The following is a 19232-nucleotide window of genomic DNA, read 5'->3' as shown; positions in this document are numbered from 1 at the left end:
GAATAATGCACGATCATGTGACGATGCCAAGAGTTCAAGACCCCAAATGCCACCCGACCCTTGGGGGAGAAATGCTATCGGAATTTGCTGAGATACCCCTCGCTAGAACTGTGGTTGCTCGACACTCGGCACCAATAACAGGTACGACATCAGAGTTCCAGATTCGGCGGTAACCAACCTTGGAACATGCATCTCTGATTTCACGACTTCGATCTCAACAAAGCATTATTCCGCTCAATTCCATATAAACCATGCCACTGCCCCTGAGAGAATGTTATTCACCTCAGCATCATACTCCGTTGCGTCAAAAGACCCCTCTGCCCTTCGCTCCCTCCTTATCTGAGCACAGCGTCATTATCTTCAACATCAGAGACGTCTCTCAAGACCGTCCGACAAGATGCCGTGGAAGCTCAAAGCGCCACTTCCTACACCCACACCCACGCCAACACCCATATCCACACCACTCTCCCACGGCCTCACCGGCCAGCCACCCCCCTTCGACCCCTTCAATCCCACCTCTCCAACTCTACCACCAGGAGGAACTTTCCTCAAGAAGAATCCCAAATTCTCGGGCCTCGACCACGGCGACCTCCTCGCTATAATCACCATTGTCGTAGTCGTCACAGGAGTCCTCATCTTCCAAGCCCGCAAAGTTTATAACAGAAAGAAGGCGGAACGGCGACGATCTACAGATGGAAATAGAAGCAGAGACACGGACATCGAGAGGCAAAGCGTGAAGCCGGTGGATTCCAAGTCAACTTGGTATTCGAAATCGGGGATGGTGGTCAAGGGCTTCGTGGCCCGCAGCTTGAGCACAAGATCGAATCCATATGGCTCGGAATCCCAGGTGTTTTCGATGAGCGGGACTACAGTTGCCGGAAGTGGTGCTACATCGAGAGCGCAGAACGAGCGAAGGTGGTGGGGAAATATAGCTAAGCGTGGAGACGCGATGGCCACAGACAGAGAGGTTGGGTCGATCTCGCCGATAATGGAGCACGGTGAAGGTCTCATCAGATCGATCCCGGGAAGTGCATCATGGTGGCAAAGAAACAACAATAGCATGCCTTGTCGACATTGTGGCGGAGGAACGGTTGATTGGAGGCATATGGGAGATGACTGCCTGGACAGCGAGGTTCGGTCGGCGGATGGAAGAGCACCACAGCAGAGTGGCGTTGACAGCCAACAGGCAGAGATATCAAACGGTGTGAACCCACAAGAGTTGACGGCTGCGTTGACGAGGTTGCGCTCGTTCGATCCGGCTGTGTGCAAGACACCTGCTGGCGATAGAGGGGGTTTGGTTGATGTTTGGATCTGAGCAATTATTTGAACACTCTTGGTGGGGTGAGTTCTTGCATGAGTTCGAAATATGGGACATGGTCTCGATTAGTGGCAACTATATCTTAGCATGTGGTGTTGGAAATTAACGCACGTCTGCAGCCTTTTAGTTTTAGTCACAAGTGTCTATTTGTTCTGGGGAAAACTTTCTTCAAGGAGATTAGTCCTGCCCACCCATCCGTCCGTCTTTCTGTGTCGACCCGTACATGTCTTAGCCACCAAAATTTGAGTGACTAACTGTATTTCATTAAACCTCCCCGCAACATCCAGTCTTAAGCAAGACAAACAGATATGCGGACAGAAAATACATATAAAGAAAAAGAAAAAAAAAGGTGTTAGTTTAGGTTCAAGCGGAATTACCCTTCCCGTCCAGCCGACTGCTCTTGCCGTTCACCAATGCAATATATTCCAAGACCCAAGAAATGCTGCCGACCGAATTATGTTGCACTGGGGAAGATCTTCGATGAAAATGGTAGCCCAACTCGATGCTGTTAGCTCAGACCAGCTTCTCAGATGCATCCTCAATGTGTATTGAAGCTAAAATTCGTTCAGATGGGTAAGACATGGAGTGGAATTACGTCTCAGATTGCTGTTAAATGGCAGGCAATTACCGCATGATCTCCTGGTAGATGAGAACTGGGGTCGTGTGAGCAAGAACTTAAGATCGAGGGGTTGGAGTGTTTCAACTTACGCTTGAGTTGCTCTTTGGTCAAGTTGTCCTTGTTCTTATCGAAGTCGAAGAACTCCTCGGGAATTGGGTCGGCGGTTGGCTCGTCATCTGGGTCGTGGTAGGGTTCAAGATATGGGTGCTTCAGGGCATCTTCTACCGTGATACGCTTCACGGGGTTGAAGGCGAGTAATCGCTCCAGAAGATCCAGGGCAAGGTCAGACGTCTTGGGAAACATAGCTTTCCAAGGAATCTTCTTCTTGAATGGCAGGGAGCGAATATACTCTCGAGCACGACGGGACTTGATGCCGTAATAGTCCTCCATGGTCGGCGTGCCCAAAACATCCAGGATCAAGGTGAGCTGGTGGTGGTCTGTGGGCACGGGGTTAGTGATGACTACATCATGCATCTCTGAAACACTCACAATCCTTTCCAGGAAACAGCGGTTTTCCGCTAAGCATTTCAGCCAAGATGCAGCCTACACTCCACACATCGATCGCCTTTGTGTACTCCTTGAAGGTAAGCATAATCTCGGGAGCTCGATACCATCGAGTAGCGACGTATTCAGTCATGAAACCAGAGTTGTCCTCAGTTGAAGCGGCAGATCGAGCAAGTCCAAAGTCGCAGACTTTGAGATCGCAATTAGCGTTTAAGAGAAGGTTAGAGGGCTTGAGATCACGGTGAAGGACATTTGCAGAATGCATCGCCTTCAGAGCGCGCAACGTCTGGTAAATAAAGTACTGGCAGTGGTCATCTGACAGCTCCTGCGTTCGAATAACACGATGCATGTCGGTCTCCATGAGTTCCTGCACGGAAATCAGCCAATGCGCTCCAGGATTATCAGAATCTTCATACCTGGATGAGGTAAACCTCTGTAAAGGTTTCGTAGTTACGGGGCTTTTGGATATCGAGAATGGAGATGATGTTCTCATGGTTGAAGTATCGAAGAAGCTTCATTTCTCGCAGAGTTCTCAGGCAGAACATGGAGTGGTCAAAGGGTGTGATCTTCTTAATCGCAACCTTCTGGCCTGATGGCTTGTGCAGCGCGGAGCTATGGCCAATGATTAGCACCTAGTCGTTGTTATGATGCTATAGCAGATGCTTACCAGACAACGCCGTACGCGCCCTCTCCTACTACATCTTGAATATCGTACTGCTCTGAAACATTGAAGGAGATCTTCCGGGAGCTTCCGCTCGACGCTGCTGCGCGAGACATGTTGGAAGCGTGGGTGGGATATTATGCGCTGCTGCGCGGTGGGGTGGTTGAATTGAGCTGTTGCTCGGACTGAGAGGTGTCTAGAGTGGAGGGTGGTCGCTAGTGGATGGTACGAGGTTCAAGGAAGAGGCAAGAATTTCGAGGATCGAAAGCGTCTCGGCAAAACTCTGCTCTATTGTTTGTCAGTGGGACAATGGAAGATGAACAGAATACCATTATTCTCAATCAGGCAGTCAGTTCCGGAAAGGCTTATTCACTCGTTCCTTTGATAACCCCGCTAGAGCACGAAATTCGCAGCGAAGGCTATCGGCATTGACTCTCCGCTCGGCATCCGAGCCGAGTCAATGGAATAGCTCCTTCCTCACGACGCACACCGCGTATAAGACTGAAAGCAAAGTTCTACACATACCGTTCAAGCCTTCCCCGTTACACCCAAATATTGGTGAGTTTCTTGGTCTGGAGACAGTCCCTTGGTCACTTTCTAGGGTGGCAAAGCTCCAATTTCTCGGTGACAAGCCTGGTTGTGCCTCGACCGAAAGTCAGATAGGCAGAAGGAGTGGTGGAATTTTTGCTCGAGCACGGAAGGAGCACTACCGCGGAACGTGGGAATGGAAGGCGCGACAGACAGAGGTGGAAAGAGCGTCCGTCGTGACAGGAAAGGGTCGAGGGTCGCCGGGGGGCAGGAGCTGTCACGGTGAGTGCTACGACGCCAAGTCAACCCTGTCGTTGTCGTCAGAAGGCAATCGAGAGGCACATTAAGCTCACAAACGTGGCTACTCACAGCAATTCGAGCTGACAGCGCAGCGTAGCGTCTTGTGTCGTGGGGATGTTATCGCGTGGAGCGGTTGGCGCAGTGCTGTGCTGGTGGGATGGCGGGGTCGCTGCAAAGTGTCGACGGACGAGGGTCTCCAGCTGGTGCGAACCTGGTATCAAGGGCGAAAGTGGGCGCTGAACAGTAGAACAGCAGCGTAGGAGATGGAGTTTGAAGAGGCAAAGCAGCGCGAACAGGATGCGCAGATATATCGCGACGGCCGTGCCTGGTGGTGAAAGGTGCAGCAACTCGCACTGGCCTGGAGTCGCGGGCTGGCACCACACCCGCGAAGCAAGCTTGTCCGGCCTTGCGTTAGCCGCTGGGGACGCCCTTCTGGGTCCGCAGCTTCCATTGGTGTAACCGTCGTGCATGTCTCACGCCTCCGAGGAATCTCGCCCCAGACACACTTGTCAGCACCCTAGAGAAGCTCCTGTGATTTCTGCTATATGCAACCCTCATCACCACCACCCCGATGCGCAGCTCCCAGAAACACCTATCCCCATCAAAGGCCATATGGCTGTGTCGAATCATGGTGCCATGTCTTTCCAAGGTTCGCAGAGGCCCCGCCTTCCCGAATTGGCCCCCTTGACTTGCTTTTCGTCATCTGCGCTGCCTCCCTACATCCAGTCCTCTGCATCACACGTCTATCACGGTAGCGGACTAGGGCATCCAATCAGCCGCGCGACATCGTCTACGACGCCAATTCGGCGTCGTGGCTGGTGCTCAGACGGACCAGCACCATGAGCCAAGCATTGTAGGGCAACGTCTGAAACCATCCGCGAGGAACCGCTGAACCAGCCAACTTTCGCCTGCAGGGGCGCCGAGTTGTTCCTGTTTGACCTTTGCCCCATCTAAACTTAGCGGGCCCAGTATGAGGCCGAGGTCTGCAATGCGGCTATCTACGTTCCCGAAGTCATTGGATGTCCGTCCAGCATGCGGCGTACTTCCATCTCAACTCGACACCACACCCGCCAACCGTAGCCGCCGAAAACCACTCCGGCGCGCTGGATCCTAACATTGCTGCGCCTCCTCACGTCTCCAAGCGCCAGAGACTCCCAAGCATCTCGGTGCCCATCCATTTGAATCCGGTTCCTGTGTTTGACGTGGAAGCATATGATACTTTTCTGGAAGCGTTTCAGTCCGGAGCCGAGATATCCTCACCACTTCTGAACCGTCTCTCATTATTAACAGTGCGAATCACTAACTCTCCTCTCCTCTCCTGAGGCAGCCAATTCTGCACCTTCAATACCCGTCTTAATGCTGTGGTCGGATAACAGGTTTTCTGATATACCGATACCGATCTAATTCCAGCCAGGCTTTCGCTTTTGGCAGGCAGGATAGAGCTAAAGCTATCTCCCAAACTTTTGTGCGAGTCTAATGCAACTGTGTGACTCCAAGTTCTGAGCGTACCTTGAAGGCATGGAAATAATCTCGGGAGCGCCCTCAGGGGGCGAATAGTGGTTCCTGCCATTACGACGTTGGGGCCGAGATGTCCATTGAGGTGGGATGTAGTTCAACCGCTTTGGTGGCGATCGTTACAGGTGTTTTATTCCATGGATACCCACTGCGGGGGATTAACCAGTTACGGAGATCCCGCTGTTATGGATACTTGGGTCGGAAGAAGCGTGGGGACAGAGTAACCATTGCTGCAAGGTCCCGGTGGCTGCCGAACACATGCCTTGAGCTAGGCATTGTTGAAGTGATGCGGATCTAGGGATCTTGCAGCCATGTGTAAGTGTTCCGCGTCCTACGTAACTCAAACAGGCTCATTAAAGTGGGACATGTAGTCTTCGTCCTTCCTAACTCTCTCATCCCGCATACACCTCCCTTTTATGCTATCTCTATTCTTTTCTCTGTCTCTCCGCACTTTTTATGAGAACTAGATAATTCTTTCCAAGGATAAATCTCACTAGGAAGTGCCGTCACTCTCAAGCTAACTGGTCTTGAAAAGGTTCAAGAATAGCATCCCAGATACGACAACAGCAACTTCTCTACTTCATCGGTCAAGTATGCTGAGAAGCAGTTATCCCAAAGCACTATGTGAGGGTCTTTCGGTCTTTCATACAAAGGTAGTCCCCAACATCTGATGCAACAGGCGCGTAATTCCGTAAGAGTTTTTTTTTTTGGCTGCACACAAGATATTCAAAACACGGTGTGGGCTATTCGATCTCCTCTCAACTCCAAGACTGTGTTCCATTTACACTACGGAGCCTCAGCGGGCATAGGTAGAGGTGCGTGTCAAGTCGCTCCCTGATAGAGAGTTGAATTTAAATCCATTCAACCATTATTGTGTTGAAATCATTATTTTAGTCTCGTACCAAGATGAACCAATGCCGCTTAGAATCCCGAAGTCCTTTTCCTCTCTCCAGTGCTTATCCTTCCCATCCGAATCCCTCAGACCTTCATCCCTTAGACAAAAATTAGGAGACCCTTTAGCTGTAATCCACGAACATCCGAAATCGAGAGCTCCCTCATCCTTCAATTTCCAGCGGCATACCACCATCCTCTTCCCCCTTGGTCAGCCATGCAAGCTGGCAACCCTTTAAGCCTTGCGCCAGAACGCAAGGCCCGCTAGTCAGCTGCCCATAGCTCCCTTGGGTGGATATTGTGTTCCGTCTTTCTCGACCTTGGGCTCGCACGTGCACCATTGCTCGGTGGGGATGGATTTCATAACGCTAGGGACGTGGTTGCCGCAACCCTTGGATGAAAGAGTTAGAACGAGGTTCCCAAGTAAGCGGACAGATATAGGTGAACTCACCCACCACGTGGTCTTGTCTGGAAGAGACTGTTAGCATTATTTAGGTTGCAGGAGGAGGATGGTTGAAAGCTGAGAGAAGGGTTCACAAATCGGAATGAGTGAGGGATAATCTATATGGCTAAGAAGATAGAGTAACACTCACGGCAATTACTGCAAGTAGCTTGGTGGCACATAATGCGGATTTATGTAGGTTTGGCTTAGTCGGATTGATATGTGTGTACTTCCGAAGACAACAACAGTGCAGTTTAACGCAACGAAATCCTAGAAGTCGCTGGGACAGTATTGAAGAATATAACAGCTCCGTAGATATGATTTGAAATAGTAAAGCCGGTTATGGAAAAGGCGGTGTTGCCTATACATATAGGTAGACCCGCGTATTTCACCTCGCCGAAGTTATGGTCGCCGATGTCACGGGATGTGGCGACGGCTACCACCAGGGCGGGAGTGTCTTTGACGGCACGTCATTCGAGTTTCAGAACTCGCTGCGGCGGCGGATATGTCGAGACACCTATTTCTTTTTGGATACGGTCTTGTGTGGGAATGAGGTATTTGAAATCTCCACGTGCACTTCTCGGCCCTGACTTTGCTCGTCGACTTCGGAATAAGTTTAACTGTCACGACAGAGGCCACCAATATCCTAGGTAAAGAGCAAAAATAGGTTCTCATTGTGCTGCTACGTAATTGCCATATCAAGGAGAGGTAACAGATCCTCTATCCAGTCATCAATGGAACACTTCGGCATGCAACAGCAATGACCCCACGCTTAGAATGAACGTCGGAGGCTTAGACAAGGCTTGACCCGCCCCATTTCGGATATTTCCAAGTAATGACCTATGAAACCCCATCAATCATCAAAAAGAATCCATACATGCATGCCCACAACTTTTGCCATACCGCCAAAAACGCCTGTGCTGCCTAAAAGAGCTATGCATCCACATCCAGGTCGCCGACTCGGTCTGGAAGCCGAACCCTACCATCAACACATACATCATACACACTCTAATCAAAAGTAATCTTGGACGCTTTCTTGCTGGGGTCGATTTCCTTGTAATGTGCGCCGTATGCATCATGACCCTTCTTTTTCACCGTTGTACCAAACTTCATTAATTCCTCTGGGACTTCTTGATTTGCGGCTTTCAGAACGTTGATCAATCTAAAGAATCATTTAGCTGCTGTTTAACTAACAGAAATAGAAAATGTCACTTACGCTCCGGAAAGCGCTTTATCATGTTCCGTGAACATTGTGACAGCCAGGCCTTCCTTACCCGCTCGTCCTGTTCGTCCAATGCGGTGGACATAATCTTCTGCAGTCAAGGGGAACGTAACATTGATAACCAACTTGACCGCTGGGATATCCAGGCCTCTCGCCGCAACATCTGTTGCAACCAGAATAGGAACCTCACCCTTCTTGAATAGGTCAAGAGACGCAGTTCTTTTGTCTTGGCTGAGATCGCCATGAATACCAGCCACTCTGAAGCCTTTATGGTGGATGAAGTTCTCGATCCTCGTGGCTTCTTTCTTGTATAAGCAAAAAACGAGAATTCGGTCGTCTTTGTTTTGGCCAGACTGATACTTCTTCAGCAGTTGGAGTAACCTGAACTCTTTATTTCGAGGCTCAACAACCTCGACGAGCTGCTTGATGCGTGTGTTGGCTCGTAGCTCTCCAGTGGGGTTGTTACCGATGTTGATCTTAACTGGTGACTTCATAAACGTAGATGCCAGATCACGGACTGAGGGAGGCCAGGTTGCCGTGAACATCAACGTTTGTCGATTCTGTGGGGTGCATTGAATAATCTGCCGGATGGCTTCTTCGAACCCTTTGTCGAGCATTCTATCAGCCTCGTCAAGGACCACATATTCTGCTTTGCTGAGGTCAGCCGAACCATCGCTAATCAGATCGTTCAGTCGACCAGGTGTAGCAACCACAATGTGTGCAGTTCGAATTGCCTTCACCTGCGGTTCCTTTGCAACGCCTCCATAGACGCAGACGACTTCGAGACCTGCTGGCGTGGCCAGCTTGACTAATTGGTCATATATCTGCGACGCCAACTCTCTTGTTGGGGAAACCATAACAGCTTTGACACCCTTTTGCTGTTTCTTCGGAAGACTCGAGATGAAACTGACGCAAGGTACGCCAAAAGCAAGTGTCTTCCCAGACCCTGTTTCTGCTACTCCAATCATATCCCTTCCCGACAGGAGTGATGGCCATGCTGCGGCTTGTATAGGAGTAGGTACAGCGAAAGAGGCAAAAGCCGCTCGTTGGGCTTCGCTCGTGGGTAGATAGGTGAACTTGATGATAGGACGGGGCCGTCGATGGAAGTCAAACGGATCCTCAATGTTAATGAAGTTAGAAGCCAGATAGGAGTCAATCTCTGACTGCGGCAGCCCAGTCAATTCGGGGTGTTCGGAGTATTTTGACGCTAGCTCTGCAATCGGCTCGGGACTAGTTGCAGAAGATTCATTCCTAGAGGCAATTGCAGATGTCGAATTTGATGTGACCTCGGACGAAGCTGGTGTAGAACCCATGTCAGCAGCTTCGGCTTTGGCTAATTTCTTTAATCGTTTCTTCTCGGCCTTGCGCGCAGCTTTCCTTGTAGCTTTAGCTAATTCCTCGTCTCCTCTTCCTCTACTTGCGGTTGTAACGGCTGCATTTGAACCGTCGATTGGCGATTTCGGCACCCTGCTTGCCTCTTTTGCTTCCTTTCTTGCCATTTTCGCGGCCTTTCGTTCAGCCCTCGCAAGTTTCTCATCATCTGCTTCCCTTTCTTCACTATTTCCATTCACTGCCACTGCACTGTCTTGGTTCCCATCCTCCCTCGCGGTGCTGTTGGCGGTCGATTCGTTCCTAGGTTTCCGGATCTTATCGCTCTTATCCTTACGACTTTTCTTTCGTGAAAGAGAATCTGAGTTTATTACTGCATCTTCGTCCGCAATTAAATCTGCGATGGCTCGTTTTCCCATGCTGGATAGGTGCTGATCTGTGAAGTCTGTGACGGGCAAGAAAATTAACTTTTTTTCTCGGCGCCGGCAGAAATTTCACCCGCGAAGACTTAGCGACTTGGCGCGCTAGCAAAATCTCAAGCTACAAAGGTTTACTTCAACAACTCAAGCACATGTGGCCAACGCTCGCCGCACGCAATGGCCGTGGATAATTCGCTATCATCGCTTCTTGCTACCTTAACTGTGTCCATTGAATCTGCTACAGAAGCAATACCCGAAGAGGATGGCATTCTCCCACCAAAGGAAGGCATTTCATTACTGGATGTGAAGAACGAGTTACTTCTATCGTACCTCCAGAACCTTGTTTTCCTCATTTTGTTGAAAATACGATCCCGAACCGATTCAAAGATTGAAGACGATGCAACCAACATTCAGGACGAGGTGATCAAAAAGCTCGTTGAGCTCCGAGTCTACCTCGAAAAAGGCGTTCGTCCTCTTGAGAGCCGTCTCAGGTATCAAATTGACAAAATAGTCCGCTCAGCAGATGACGCTGCAAGGAAAGCTACGCAAGCTCTCCAGAGTTCAGATTCAAACCGCGCGAAGAAAGCCCAAGGAGACGTAGAGTCAGACTCGGAGTCAAGCGATGCAGAATCAGCTGCCTCTGTTCAAACCAATGAAGACCTGGACGATATAGCTTACGGTCCTAACCGATCCGCTTTTGTACGACCTAAGGCAACCAGCAACAAGACGACCAAAGAGCCCTCAAAAGAAGGCATATACAGGCCTCCTCGAACTACTCCTATGACTATGCCAACCACCCATGGACGAGAAGGGAGAGGATCTAAGCGATTTGAGAAATCTACAACTTTAGACGAATTCGTAGCAACTGAACTTTCCGCCGCGCCATTGGCTGAGCCGAGCATTGGGAGCACTATCGTGTCCGGTGGTCGCCATACGAAATCAGAACGAGAGAGAAAAGATGAGGCTGACCGGCGCGACTATGAGGAGTCTAATTTCATACGTCTTCCAAAGGAAAGCAAGAAAGAGCGAGCCAAGAAGGGCAATCGAACTCGCGATGGAGGCTGGGGTGGCGAGGAATGGAGGGGGTTAGGAGCAGGCTTGGATCGCATCGAGCGGCTGACGCAGAAAAAGGGTGGCCCATTGGGGTCCCTAGAGAAGAGCCGCAAGCGCCCAATACAAGACAGGCCCCGAGGAAGTGGTTCGCAAGCGGGAGAAATGTTCGAGAAACGGAGAAAAGTTGTATCCAGGTACAAAAAATGAGGTGGCTGATCGTCTGCGACATCTACTTGCCGAGTCCTCAATCCGATCTTTGCCGTACTCACACTGCATGATGCAAGAATAACACCGGCCTCGGCGTCTTACGAACAAATGAAAACAGATAACTCATCATTCATTGCTCTCTAACGTCGTGCTCCCGTTTATCGGATATTCCCACAAAGGGTCCTACTTTCAGCCTAATCAAACCTAGCTAGCCCGATTCCGGATTCCGAATTTGTCGACTTATTCTTGGCGTTTAATCGAGACAACAGTAGAGAAGCGAATACCGAGAGACCATACATCTCTAATAGCCGATGTTGCTGGCAGCAATGGCTGGAAATCAATTTGCCATCACTTCTGGCTCTAATCGGATTGCATCATGCAAGCAGGATCTAAATGTTGTAGTTTTCATACAGAGTCCCCGAGAAACAGCTCACCGAAAGGTATCGTCGCTTGACTTTGAGCACGAGACTGTGGAGCCCTTGCGATGACCAGAGAATGCACCATCTCGTATATGGCCGAGGCCTTGGGAGAGCCTTCCAACAATGTCTTCGGACTGTTGATTGCCGTGTCTACTTATGGACCTGACACGGCGACCTTTCTGAGGCCGTATGAGGGAATACTGCATAAGCTACAAATGAATCCGGTCCACCCCAAAGCCGCTGAAATGCACGTCATAGCCAAAGTCGCTGATTCACACAACGCTTCGTAACAGTGGATTGGTCTGGCCCAATGACCGGTCATCGTAAACACTATGTTAGCCTCAAAGTAGTGTCGAGTGTTTCTTCCATGGCAAAAGATTGATCCTTCTGGCTATCAGCGAAGAATATTCCATACGTGAGCCTTTAAGTAACCATCTTTCGTCTCTCGTACCGTCGGTAACGTCATTGCGGGTTCATCAATGGCCTTCTAAGGAGTAGGTGTTTCTGTCTCTCCAGAACTGTCTCTTGGATAGCCTTCTGGGCAAACCAGGTGTCATACCTGAAGCTAAAAGTCAGCGCGTTTGTGAGATATTGAGGAGAGAAGGGTACTTTCCTTTCGTTATGTCAGGATTCTACCTTATACAACCGGTGAGGCTCATCATCATTCCTAAGAGCCTACATGAGTATCTCTATTCGAATCGTGTTAGAGAGAAAAATGTGTAAAGGAAATGAACAAAATCTTGGAACTGTTAGGAATCGAGAAAGCGTTGGGGAGGGTGGCCCTATTTCGAAGAATTTTGAAAGAGTCTTGTAATGGTGAAGAAACTTGCTACACCATCACAAGCTCTCCTAAGATCACTTTGCGATACGTGCTCAGATAACGAAGACTTCATTCTTCCTCATGACGTGGACGCCAGCTGGCACTGTCTGACCACCTTGCTTTCTAGCCTCTTCTGAGTCATCTATTACTTCCCCATGTTTTCATATGCTCCTATTACTCCACGCTTGAAAATTATTTTTTTCCTCAGATCTTATAGGCAGCCCGACAGGTCAATTCTCACATATGAACAAGCATTGGTACACCCTCTAATCTTGATTTTAGTACGCTTACTGGTGCGGAATATACTCACCTGCATGTCGGTCCCCGACTCCAGGGTGTATGAATGCAAAAGCACCACAACATCCAAGCGAACAGGAGGATGCAGGAACTAGTCTGACAGCATCCGTTCCTATCTCATCGTCTTTGCATTAGCTTCTGTTTGTTCTGCAACGTCTCGGAGCTAGAAGGTCAAACCAAGTTCCCTCAACCTAGCGGACGGCTTGGCCAGACCTTCCAAGGAGGATCTTTTTTTCACTCAAGCCTTTGACGCGAACACTGATCCTATACACGCTATCTGAACACCATTTGTATTCGAAATTCAGTTACGGGGTGACGTTCTCCCAGTGCTTTGGTCTTGAAGCCGGCGGCTTTTTAATTTGCATCAGAATCGGACTTGGAGATGCAGTCGGTCGTGTCCAAGGTAAAGTTTTAACGATAATTTCCTCAGACCTGTCGCCGCTCACGCCTCCAACAATGCGGTGCAAATTTCATCAAGTAGAGGACTTTTCCAGCAAGGCTCCTGGGCTAGATCTCCTGATTGTGTGGACGTTTCACTCCACTGCACTGACCGCCGAATTCGAGATCAGATCAGAGTTCCGGCAGGGGCCGGAAGATAAAGGGAGACTATGTCCATTCTGTCGAAAACTCTGCAAGGCGCAAAGGGTGCAAGCTCGCATCTACCAGATTCCAGGGCGAATCTTCTTGCCTCAAGGCTTGTGGAAGGTATATTGACGAGGTCACCTCACGATTGACCTATAGCAGAGAAACCCGGCTAATATTTCGCCATCAAACCCCTGCTCGGGACGGGTTATACGCAAGGCCGTTTTCAAGAACCAGATATTTGGCTCACAGCCAGACCTGCACTAAAGTTGCAACACGAATCAGCGATCCTGGGTCCTTAAATCTCCCAATCTCACGCGACAATAGGGCCAATCCAACTGATTCGCAATATCCCATCTAGCCACCACAACACTTTTCCCAGGAATATCTCTTTCCGATCTCATTTCGGACTGCAGAAGTTCCACCGGGTACGACCGACTCCACCGTCTTGAGCCAGGTTAGAGATGTACCCTTCCCGGTTAATGTTTGCAAAGAATGGAGGTCTTGTACGGCAAGTACTTGCCAAAACATTCGCCGCGTGCGTTCGCTTGAGTGTTGCCCGAGGGATCCAATTGTGGACTAGGTTATAGGACAGGCTATATGCATCTCAACGCACCGGCCAATGGGAACGTACATTGGCTGAGGTCCAGTAACTTGGCACCAGTGCTCCTTCTGTCACGAGTGACTTGGGAGGCGTTCACTATCGATAAAGCCTCGCGGTTGGTCATGATAGCTCATGAGAAAGAGCGAATGCGAGTCAAGATGGAGGGGCCGAGTCAAGATGGAGTGTCTTAAACGACGTGCTGACAGACTTTGACTGGTTTGACGTGCCGCTCCGAAAGTCATTGCTGTTGGCTTTTGGAGGGCAACCATTCAGCCACGATCAATGCAAGTGAGAGCAAGCCATTCCCAATCCAGACCTTCTTGCTCAATTTCACCCCACCACAAATTTCTGACGCTGGGGAGGGTCGTCACCCAGGAAATTTTTGATGCGGGTGCGTGACTTCTCTCTTCCATGTGCGGACGAACAAAATGGCCGTTGGAAGCCATCAACACCTTGGGGTTGGTACGAGGTTGACAAGTCACGAGGGAGGTACGTACCAGGAAGGTCTCGATACCTGACCCACAACTTCTTCAGGTGCAACGCTCCACTACGTACAAAGAAGCCGTTGCAACATGCGAGTGATCCTTGAGCGATAGCAGCGGCACGGGCAATCTTAATGAAGTCGTCAATAGACCAGGGTTTCTTAGGCTCATGAATCCTCAGCCTTGGCGGTCTCCTCAAGCTGAATACTGAGCATGCAGCTGCAGCGTGGGCGCAGTTGAGGAGTCTAGAAGAATGGGAACCTGCAAGAGGGGCGCCATGTGGCCTGACAGTTGCGATGCAGAAGCGGGAGAGAAGGAAAATTTCGAGAGAGGGCGTGGAGGACGAACGCTGACAGTGCGTTAAGGTGTCACAGAGCGCGTGCATGCCTGGTGCCCAGTCACATCTACCTCCAGGAAAGCATCAGATGCATCTTGTCATGCATGGCAAATCTCCTCCTCCTCTCCACATCACGATTTCCCTCCTGTTCGACAATGGTGGGACTGCCCGCTTCGGTTGAGCGGAGGGAAGCACTCCGCAAAACCTTCGATTCGATTTTCCAGAAGGCCTTACCCCAGTCGTGGGATAAATCACCATGCGGGGTGCAGACGCCCAATCATGGTCCCCCTTGCTGGCGAGGTCCCCCAACTGCTCCACTCGCGTTCCCCGAGCCATGTCACCCATTTAAGCTTCTTTAATCTATGCTTGATTGAAGAGACACGATTCTAGCGCCGTCCTTGTTGGAGAGAGGAAGAAGAAGCCATGCTGGATCCTTGTTAGTGGCTAGGAAGCGACATCGAGGGACATGTCCGCCGGTATCACTAGTCAATTGTTCACTCTTTTCGTGCTATGTTTCCGCAGTTTCCAGGTGGGATTAGGGAAGGATCTTCGCATTGGCGATCATGGGACCTCGTATATGCTTCTGGAAGCTCCTTCATTTCTCTTCTCTGCTCTCTCCGCCACTGCTGGCTTCTGAGTCTATGATACAGTTCTACACTTCTAGCGAGGACTCGTTAGCAGATGTGTCACCACTCCCTGCATCTTCACAGCATTACGATGAACCAGTCATCGATTCGAGTCGCCCCTTCCCAGATATATATATTGTACATGTCGGTACCAAACCGTTTGCCTCCCAATGTGCAATACTACGCATTGCCGATCCCAGCCGACTTGTTAAAGAGGATATTGATAGATCAAAGAACAGGAAATATTCAACCACATGACTCAATAAATGCAGTGTCCTAGCGTTGAACAATGAGGAACCCATTCATAACTTGAGCTCATCGATATGACCGCTAAGCCGAGTCTAACTCGCTTGAGGTCCTGATTGGCCCGACCCATTTCCTGGACCTCGGCATGCCTCAAGAGTCCTAGCCCTACCCTCCCTTGTCCTTCTTGAGACATTCCGCACTAATTTCCATCTCCAAAATGCTAACTCAAGAGAAGGACAAGGGAATGATTTCGAAGGAGGGGTGCTGAGATCCCTGCAAACTTAACCGGTGGGTCTTTGATAGCGAATTGCTGGGAATGAAGAGCAAACGGCGACCAGCGCACAGGATCTCCAGGGTACCGCCGCCGGCCACCATACGGTTTTCAATATTCCCCATCAAGTACATCGAGTTGCGGGAGGGGAGACTCCACATTGGAAGCCCCGAATTTCAGGGTCTGGAGTGGGTCCTGCTGTCGGGAGTTGATAGGCGACATGGGGTCCATATATTGCTGGATTCGGCGGTCTACCTATTCGCGTATTTCCATTCGATTCCGAGCTCAACGGAGAGGCGCTTGTGTCGTGTAAGAAAAGGCGTCGCACAAGTGAAGCCCACGATTGGGTCCAAAAGCCATCTGGAAACAGCTGTAGTGACAGGCTAAATTAACCTGGAATACCGCAATGCACACTTCCTGATTTGGGTCATTTTGAGCACCTAGGCGTGCAGTATCTTTACTGTGAATGGTTAGCTGATCAATGACACGCTGCATGTTACTAGGGGTACACACAGAGATCTGACACTCCACTAGCCATCAACCTCGCTTCCTTCACACTTTCAGTCCAGCTCGGCGGAGCCAATCTTGCCGCCGCTGTTCTGCCTCCCGAATGATTTCAGCAGAGAGCTGGAGACTTGGCGCAAGTCGTGCATAGCGTTCTATTTCAAGAACAACATCGTCGATGATAATGTCCATCTGGTGGGGAGGTGGAAGCAGTGCAGAGAGGGAAGGGGACATAGTTGCGCCCATAACAAGAAGGGTTTGCGAAACGATACTACCAAAACGTTAGAACAGGGGCTATTAAGCACGGAATAAATTAAACTTACGAAAGGGCGCCTTGCCAGAGATACGGAAGGTGACCAGCGTGATGCGCGGTGATGTGTTCGAGCTGGCGGATGCATGCTTCGAGGCACTTCCTACAATTGTCCTGTACGTTGGGGTCGAGTGCTAGATTCTCATCTTGAAGGACCAGGAGAATATACGGCCGGAAAATGATTGTGCGACAGGCGAAGTATCGTAGCCTCAGCACAGTCTGAACAGTGTTTTGGAGCGGGACTCTGCCGTGGGGAAATTGGATGGGCATTGGGAGTCCTTCATACCACTGAGTCAACTGGTAGTCCAGCTCGGCGACCAGGGGATCCAACTGAGCGATCGACGTAATCGGATTTGTTTTGGCGTATATCAAATGGCTCACTCGGTTCAGGAGTCTTCGAAGAGCGATTTCAGCCAGGAAGTACCATAATTCGTCTCTTCCGAGAGCTTCAGCTCCGACATCTTCGAAGCCGCCGGGTAAACCAACCGTTTCCTCAAGAGGGGCAATTCCGGAATGAGGCAGGTCTAACTCTGCTAGGAGATCACTGTGAAAAGATTGATTAGCGACAGTGGTCAGTCGCGGCTTCAACTGCGAATTTACCTTTCAAACATCAAAGTGTTCCAGTACACTCTTTCGCTAAGTTCCTTTTCATGAGGCGGGAGTCTCCCGGGTGCGCCCAAGAGCAGTTGCAACTTCATGCTGGCGCTCGTCATGACATTCCAAGCTTCCAAAGGCCGAACCAAGTAGAATAGATAGGCAGCAGCTAGTATTTGACATTGCGCAGAAAGCAGACTGTTTCTTGTCACCAAACTGGGTAGAAGCGCCCAAGCTGCAGAGAAGTATGCCAATCCAGGAGGGTCTTTATCGGGAGGTTGCTGAGAAATGCTGCCTTCGCTCCCAGCATGGCCAAGGGCAAGCACTAGAAGGACGATACAGCTTTCGGGACCTTCGCGGAAACCATGAGAAAGGGCTGTCTGATAGTAACTTGTCCAAGTATATGGATTTACACACGCGTACCAGACATTGACCCGCTCGAAAAAAGCTTGTACGTATGCACCCGTATTGGACAAATCCAAACCTAGCGATGTACCGAGGGACAGAGGCTCTCGGTTCATCTCGAGCTGGAGTAAAACTTGCGGGTCGTATGGTCGGGAAACAAGCTCGCGAATCATGGGCATCTTAAGCAGATGCAGCGCTGGAGTCGTGTGAGTCTTCGGCATGGTGGATATGTTCGAGGATGAGTTGTTCCAAGTCCCAAGGCCATTCATAGCGGGAATTAACCCTAAAGCAGCCATGTTGCCGGTGCTACGAGCTAAAAGCTCCTCACTCGTAGAGTTACTCGCAGCGGGCGAGTGTGTTGAAAGGCCGAGTCCATTCGCAAGATTGGACTGCAGCAGACCCTCAATACGGCTCAGATGCTCGAGAATAAGCTTGTCGCCAGCGTCCAGCTTGATTCCAGGTTCTCGATAGATGCACTCTGCGTTGAGCTCCGTACATAAACGGCACTTGGGTCTTGACCCATCGCACCGAGACTTCCTAGACCGACAGATTTCACACTGCCTGGTGGTTAGTACTGATTCCTGAATGCAGGCGCAGATGCTTGAATGGGGCAATACCGCAATGGTTGCGCGCCGACGCGGATAGTCTATTGTGTCGGTACTGGGGCGCTTCTTGGTGTTTGGGCGCGGCTCACCGTTGCTGGTGGGCGCGGCACCATTGGTTTGAGCTTGTGTAGTGTCTGTGGACATCTCACGATCTGTACCCGAAGATTGGGACATATTGCGGGGTCGTTTCTTGAAATTTCCGTTCAGCGCTCCGGTGCCAGTGTAAAAGCCATTCGGAGACTCTAGGAGATGGGGAGACTTGAGCGTCGACTTCAAGACAAAATTGCTCGCGTCCGGCAGAGTGGAAAGATTAAGGCAGAAGGAGTCTCGCGGGAACTGTCCATTGGTCGTTGCTGCTGACACGGGACTAACATCTGGAGAGGGCGTAACAGCGGCCATGATTGGTGGACGGAGTTACGGCGGCCGGGGAAGGCTGCACGACCAAGTCGCTGCGGCGTGACAGACGTAACGGCGAGTTCGATGATGGAAAACGCCTCGTTAGAGCGGTGGCTGCAGGAGGGGTAGGACAGGTGCTTTTAGCAGGAAGGGAGGAAGGTGGGTTCAGCACAGTCGCCGGCAAGATGGAGAGATGAAGAGAGGGCCAATGTATATATCAATGTCAACCCTAGCCTCCCCTAGCTTTACTCCAAAACCAGAACGAGATGAACGGTGCGGGTGCGGGGGCAGGGTTTGGGGCACTCCACATCTCGCTCAGACAATCATAACGTCGTTTGAGAGGGCTGCAGGGGTCAGGGAGTCGGCCATCGAGGGCACCAGGTTTGTGACACCAGCGCGCTCTCCTAGCACTCAACATTAAATTGCCCCTAATCCCGTCGACGAGCATCTGGAGAGACCACTCGGGTGGCGGTGGCAGCCACGCACAAGTGGGACATGCGGGCTGTTGGCCGCTTCCAGTCCACAGCGGGCATGGGGCATGAATGACCAAATCATGGTTAGCTATGCCGTCCGTCAGGAGAGGGAGGGTTGAAGCGAGGTTGTCTGCCGCCGTACGATGCCATGCCACGCCGTATATAATACAGGCTAATTAAGCAACAACCCCCCCTCCGAGATCTTACGGCGGCGCATTATTTGCTGGGCCAGTAGGGGTATTTGGGACCGCTT

The 19232-nt window shown here is 50.6% G+C and overlaps 6 protein-coding genes across 6 annotated transcripts; 2 read left to right on the top strand and 4 right to left on the bottom strand.

Moving 5' to 3' along the window:
• Positions 1 to 397: 397 nt before the first annotated feature.
• Positions 398 to 1315, top strand: BDR25DRAFT_364792 (uncharacterized protein; the record flags this gene model as incomplete). Its single annotated transcript, XM_033696864.1, has 1 exon — positions 398 to 1315. The coding sequence occupies one exon, from the start codon at positions 398 to 400 to the stop codon at positions 1313 to 1315; it is 918 nt and encodes a 305-aa protein (XP_033554661.1).
• A 442-nt stretch (positions 1316 to 1757) lies between these two features.
• BDR25DRAFT_4210 (mitogen-activated protein kinase) lies at positions 1758 to 3693 on the bottom strand. Its single transcript, XM_033698545.1, has 6 exons — positions 3628 to 3693; positions 3109 to 3390; positions 2858 to 3053; positions 2427 to 2808; positions 2027 to 2374; positions 1758 to 1971 (listed from the first exon to the last, which is right to left on the bottom strand). Exons 2-6 carry the CDS (start codon positions 3216 to 3218, stop codon positions 1943 to 1945), a joined length of 1065 nt encoding a protein of 354 aa, XP_033554660.1. The 5' UTR covers positions 3219 to 3390; positions 3628 to 3693; the 3' UTR covers positions 1758 to 1942.
• A 2911-nt stretch (positions 3694 to 6604) lies between these two features.
• Positions 6605 to 6960, bottom strand: BDR25DRAFT_206365 (uncharacterized protein; the record flags this gene model as incomplete). Its single annotated transcript, XM_033684487.1, has 3 exons — positions 6605 to 6727; positions 6788 to 6804; positions 6930 to 6960. 3 exons carry the CDS (start codon positions 6958 to 6960, stop codon positions 6605 to 6607), a joined length of 171 nt encoding a protein of 56 aa, XP_033554659.1.
• A 609-nt stretch (positions 6961 to 7569) lies between these two features.
• BDR25DRAFT_275252 (DEAD-domain-containing protein) lies at positions 7570 to 9748 on the bottom strand (the record flags this gene model as incomplete). The annotated part of the gene is made up of 2 exons (XM_033687482.1): positions 7570 to 7940; positions 7995 to 9748. The coding sequence occupies 2 exons, from the start codon at positions 9746 to 9748 to the stop codon at positions 7787 to 7789; spliced, it is 1908 nt and encodes a 635-aa protein (XP_033554658.1). The 3' UTR covers positions 7570 to 7786.
• A 159-nt stretch (positions 9749 to 9907) lies between these two features.
• BDR25DRAFT_330465 (uncharacterized protein) lies at positions 9908 to 11008 on the top strand (the record flags this gene model as incomplete). Its single annotated transcript, XM_033692530.1, has 1 exon — positions 9908 to 11008. Exon 1 carries the CDS (start codon positions 9926 to 9928, stop codon positions 11006 to 11008), a length of 1083 nt encoding a protein of 360 aa, XP_033554657.1. The 5' UTR covers positions 9908 to 9925.
• Positions 11009 to 16244: 5236 nt separating this feature from the next.
• On the bottom strand, positions 16245 to 18509 carry BDR25DRAFT_206674 (uncharacterized protein; the record flags this gene model as incomplete). The annotated part of the gene is made up of 4 exons (XM_033684500.1): positions 16245 to 16467; positions 16520 to 17050; positions 17107 to 18062; positions 18123 to 18509. The coding sequence occupies 4 exons, from the start codon at positions 18507 to 18509 to the stop codon at positions 16245 to 16247; spliced, it is 2097 nt and encodes a 698-aa protein (XP_033554656.1).
• Positions 18510 to 19232: the final 723 nt, after the last annotated feature.

The sequence above is a fragment of the Lindgomyces ingoldianus genome (genome assembly GCF_010093535.1).
Source record: "Lindgomyces ingoldianus strain ATCC 200398 unplaced genomic scaffold BDR25scaffold_1, whole genome shotgun sequence".
NCBI lineage: Eukaryota > Fungi > Ascomycota > Dothideomycetes > Pleosporales > Lindgomycetaceae > Lindgomyces > Lindgomyces ingoldianus.
Note: the sequence above shows the minus strand (reverse complement) of the source record. Positions and strands in the feature narration are given on the sequence as shown.

Bases quoted from the DNA above. Each gene is read 5' to 3' on its own strand.
- BDR25DRAFT_4210 (XM_033698545.1), bottom strand. From the start codon at position 3,218: ATGTCTCGCGCAGCAGCGTCGAGCGGAAGCTCCCGGAAGATCTCCTTC. The intron at 2,375-2,426 runs GTGAGTGTTTCA...CCGTGCCCACAG, and splicing joins GCTGTTTCCTGGAAAGGATT to ACCACCACCAGCTCACCTTG. The intron at 1,972-2,026 runs GTAAGTTGAAAC...ACACGACCCCAG, and splicing joins GACCAAAGAGCAACTCAAGC to TTCTCATCTACCAGGAGATC.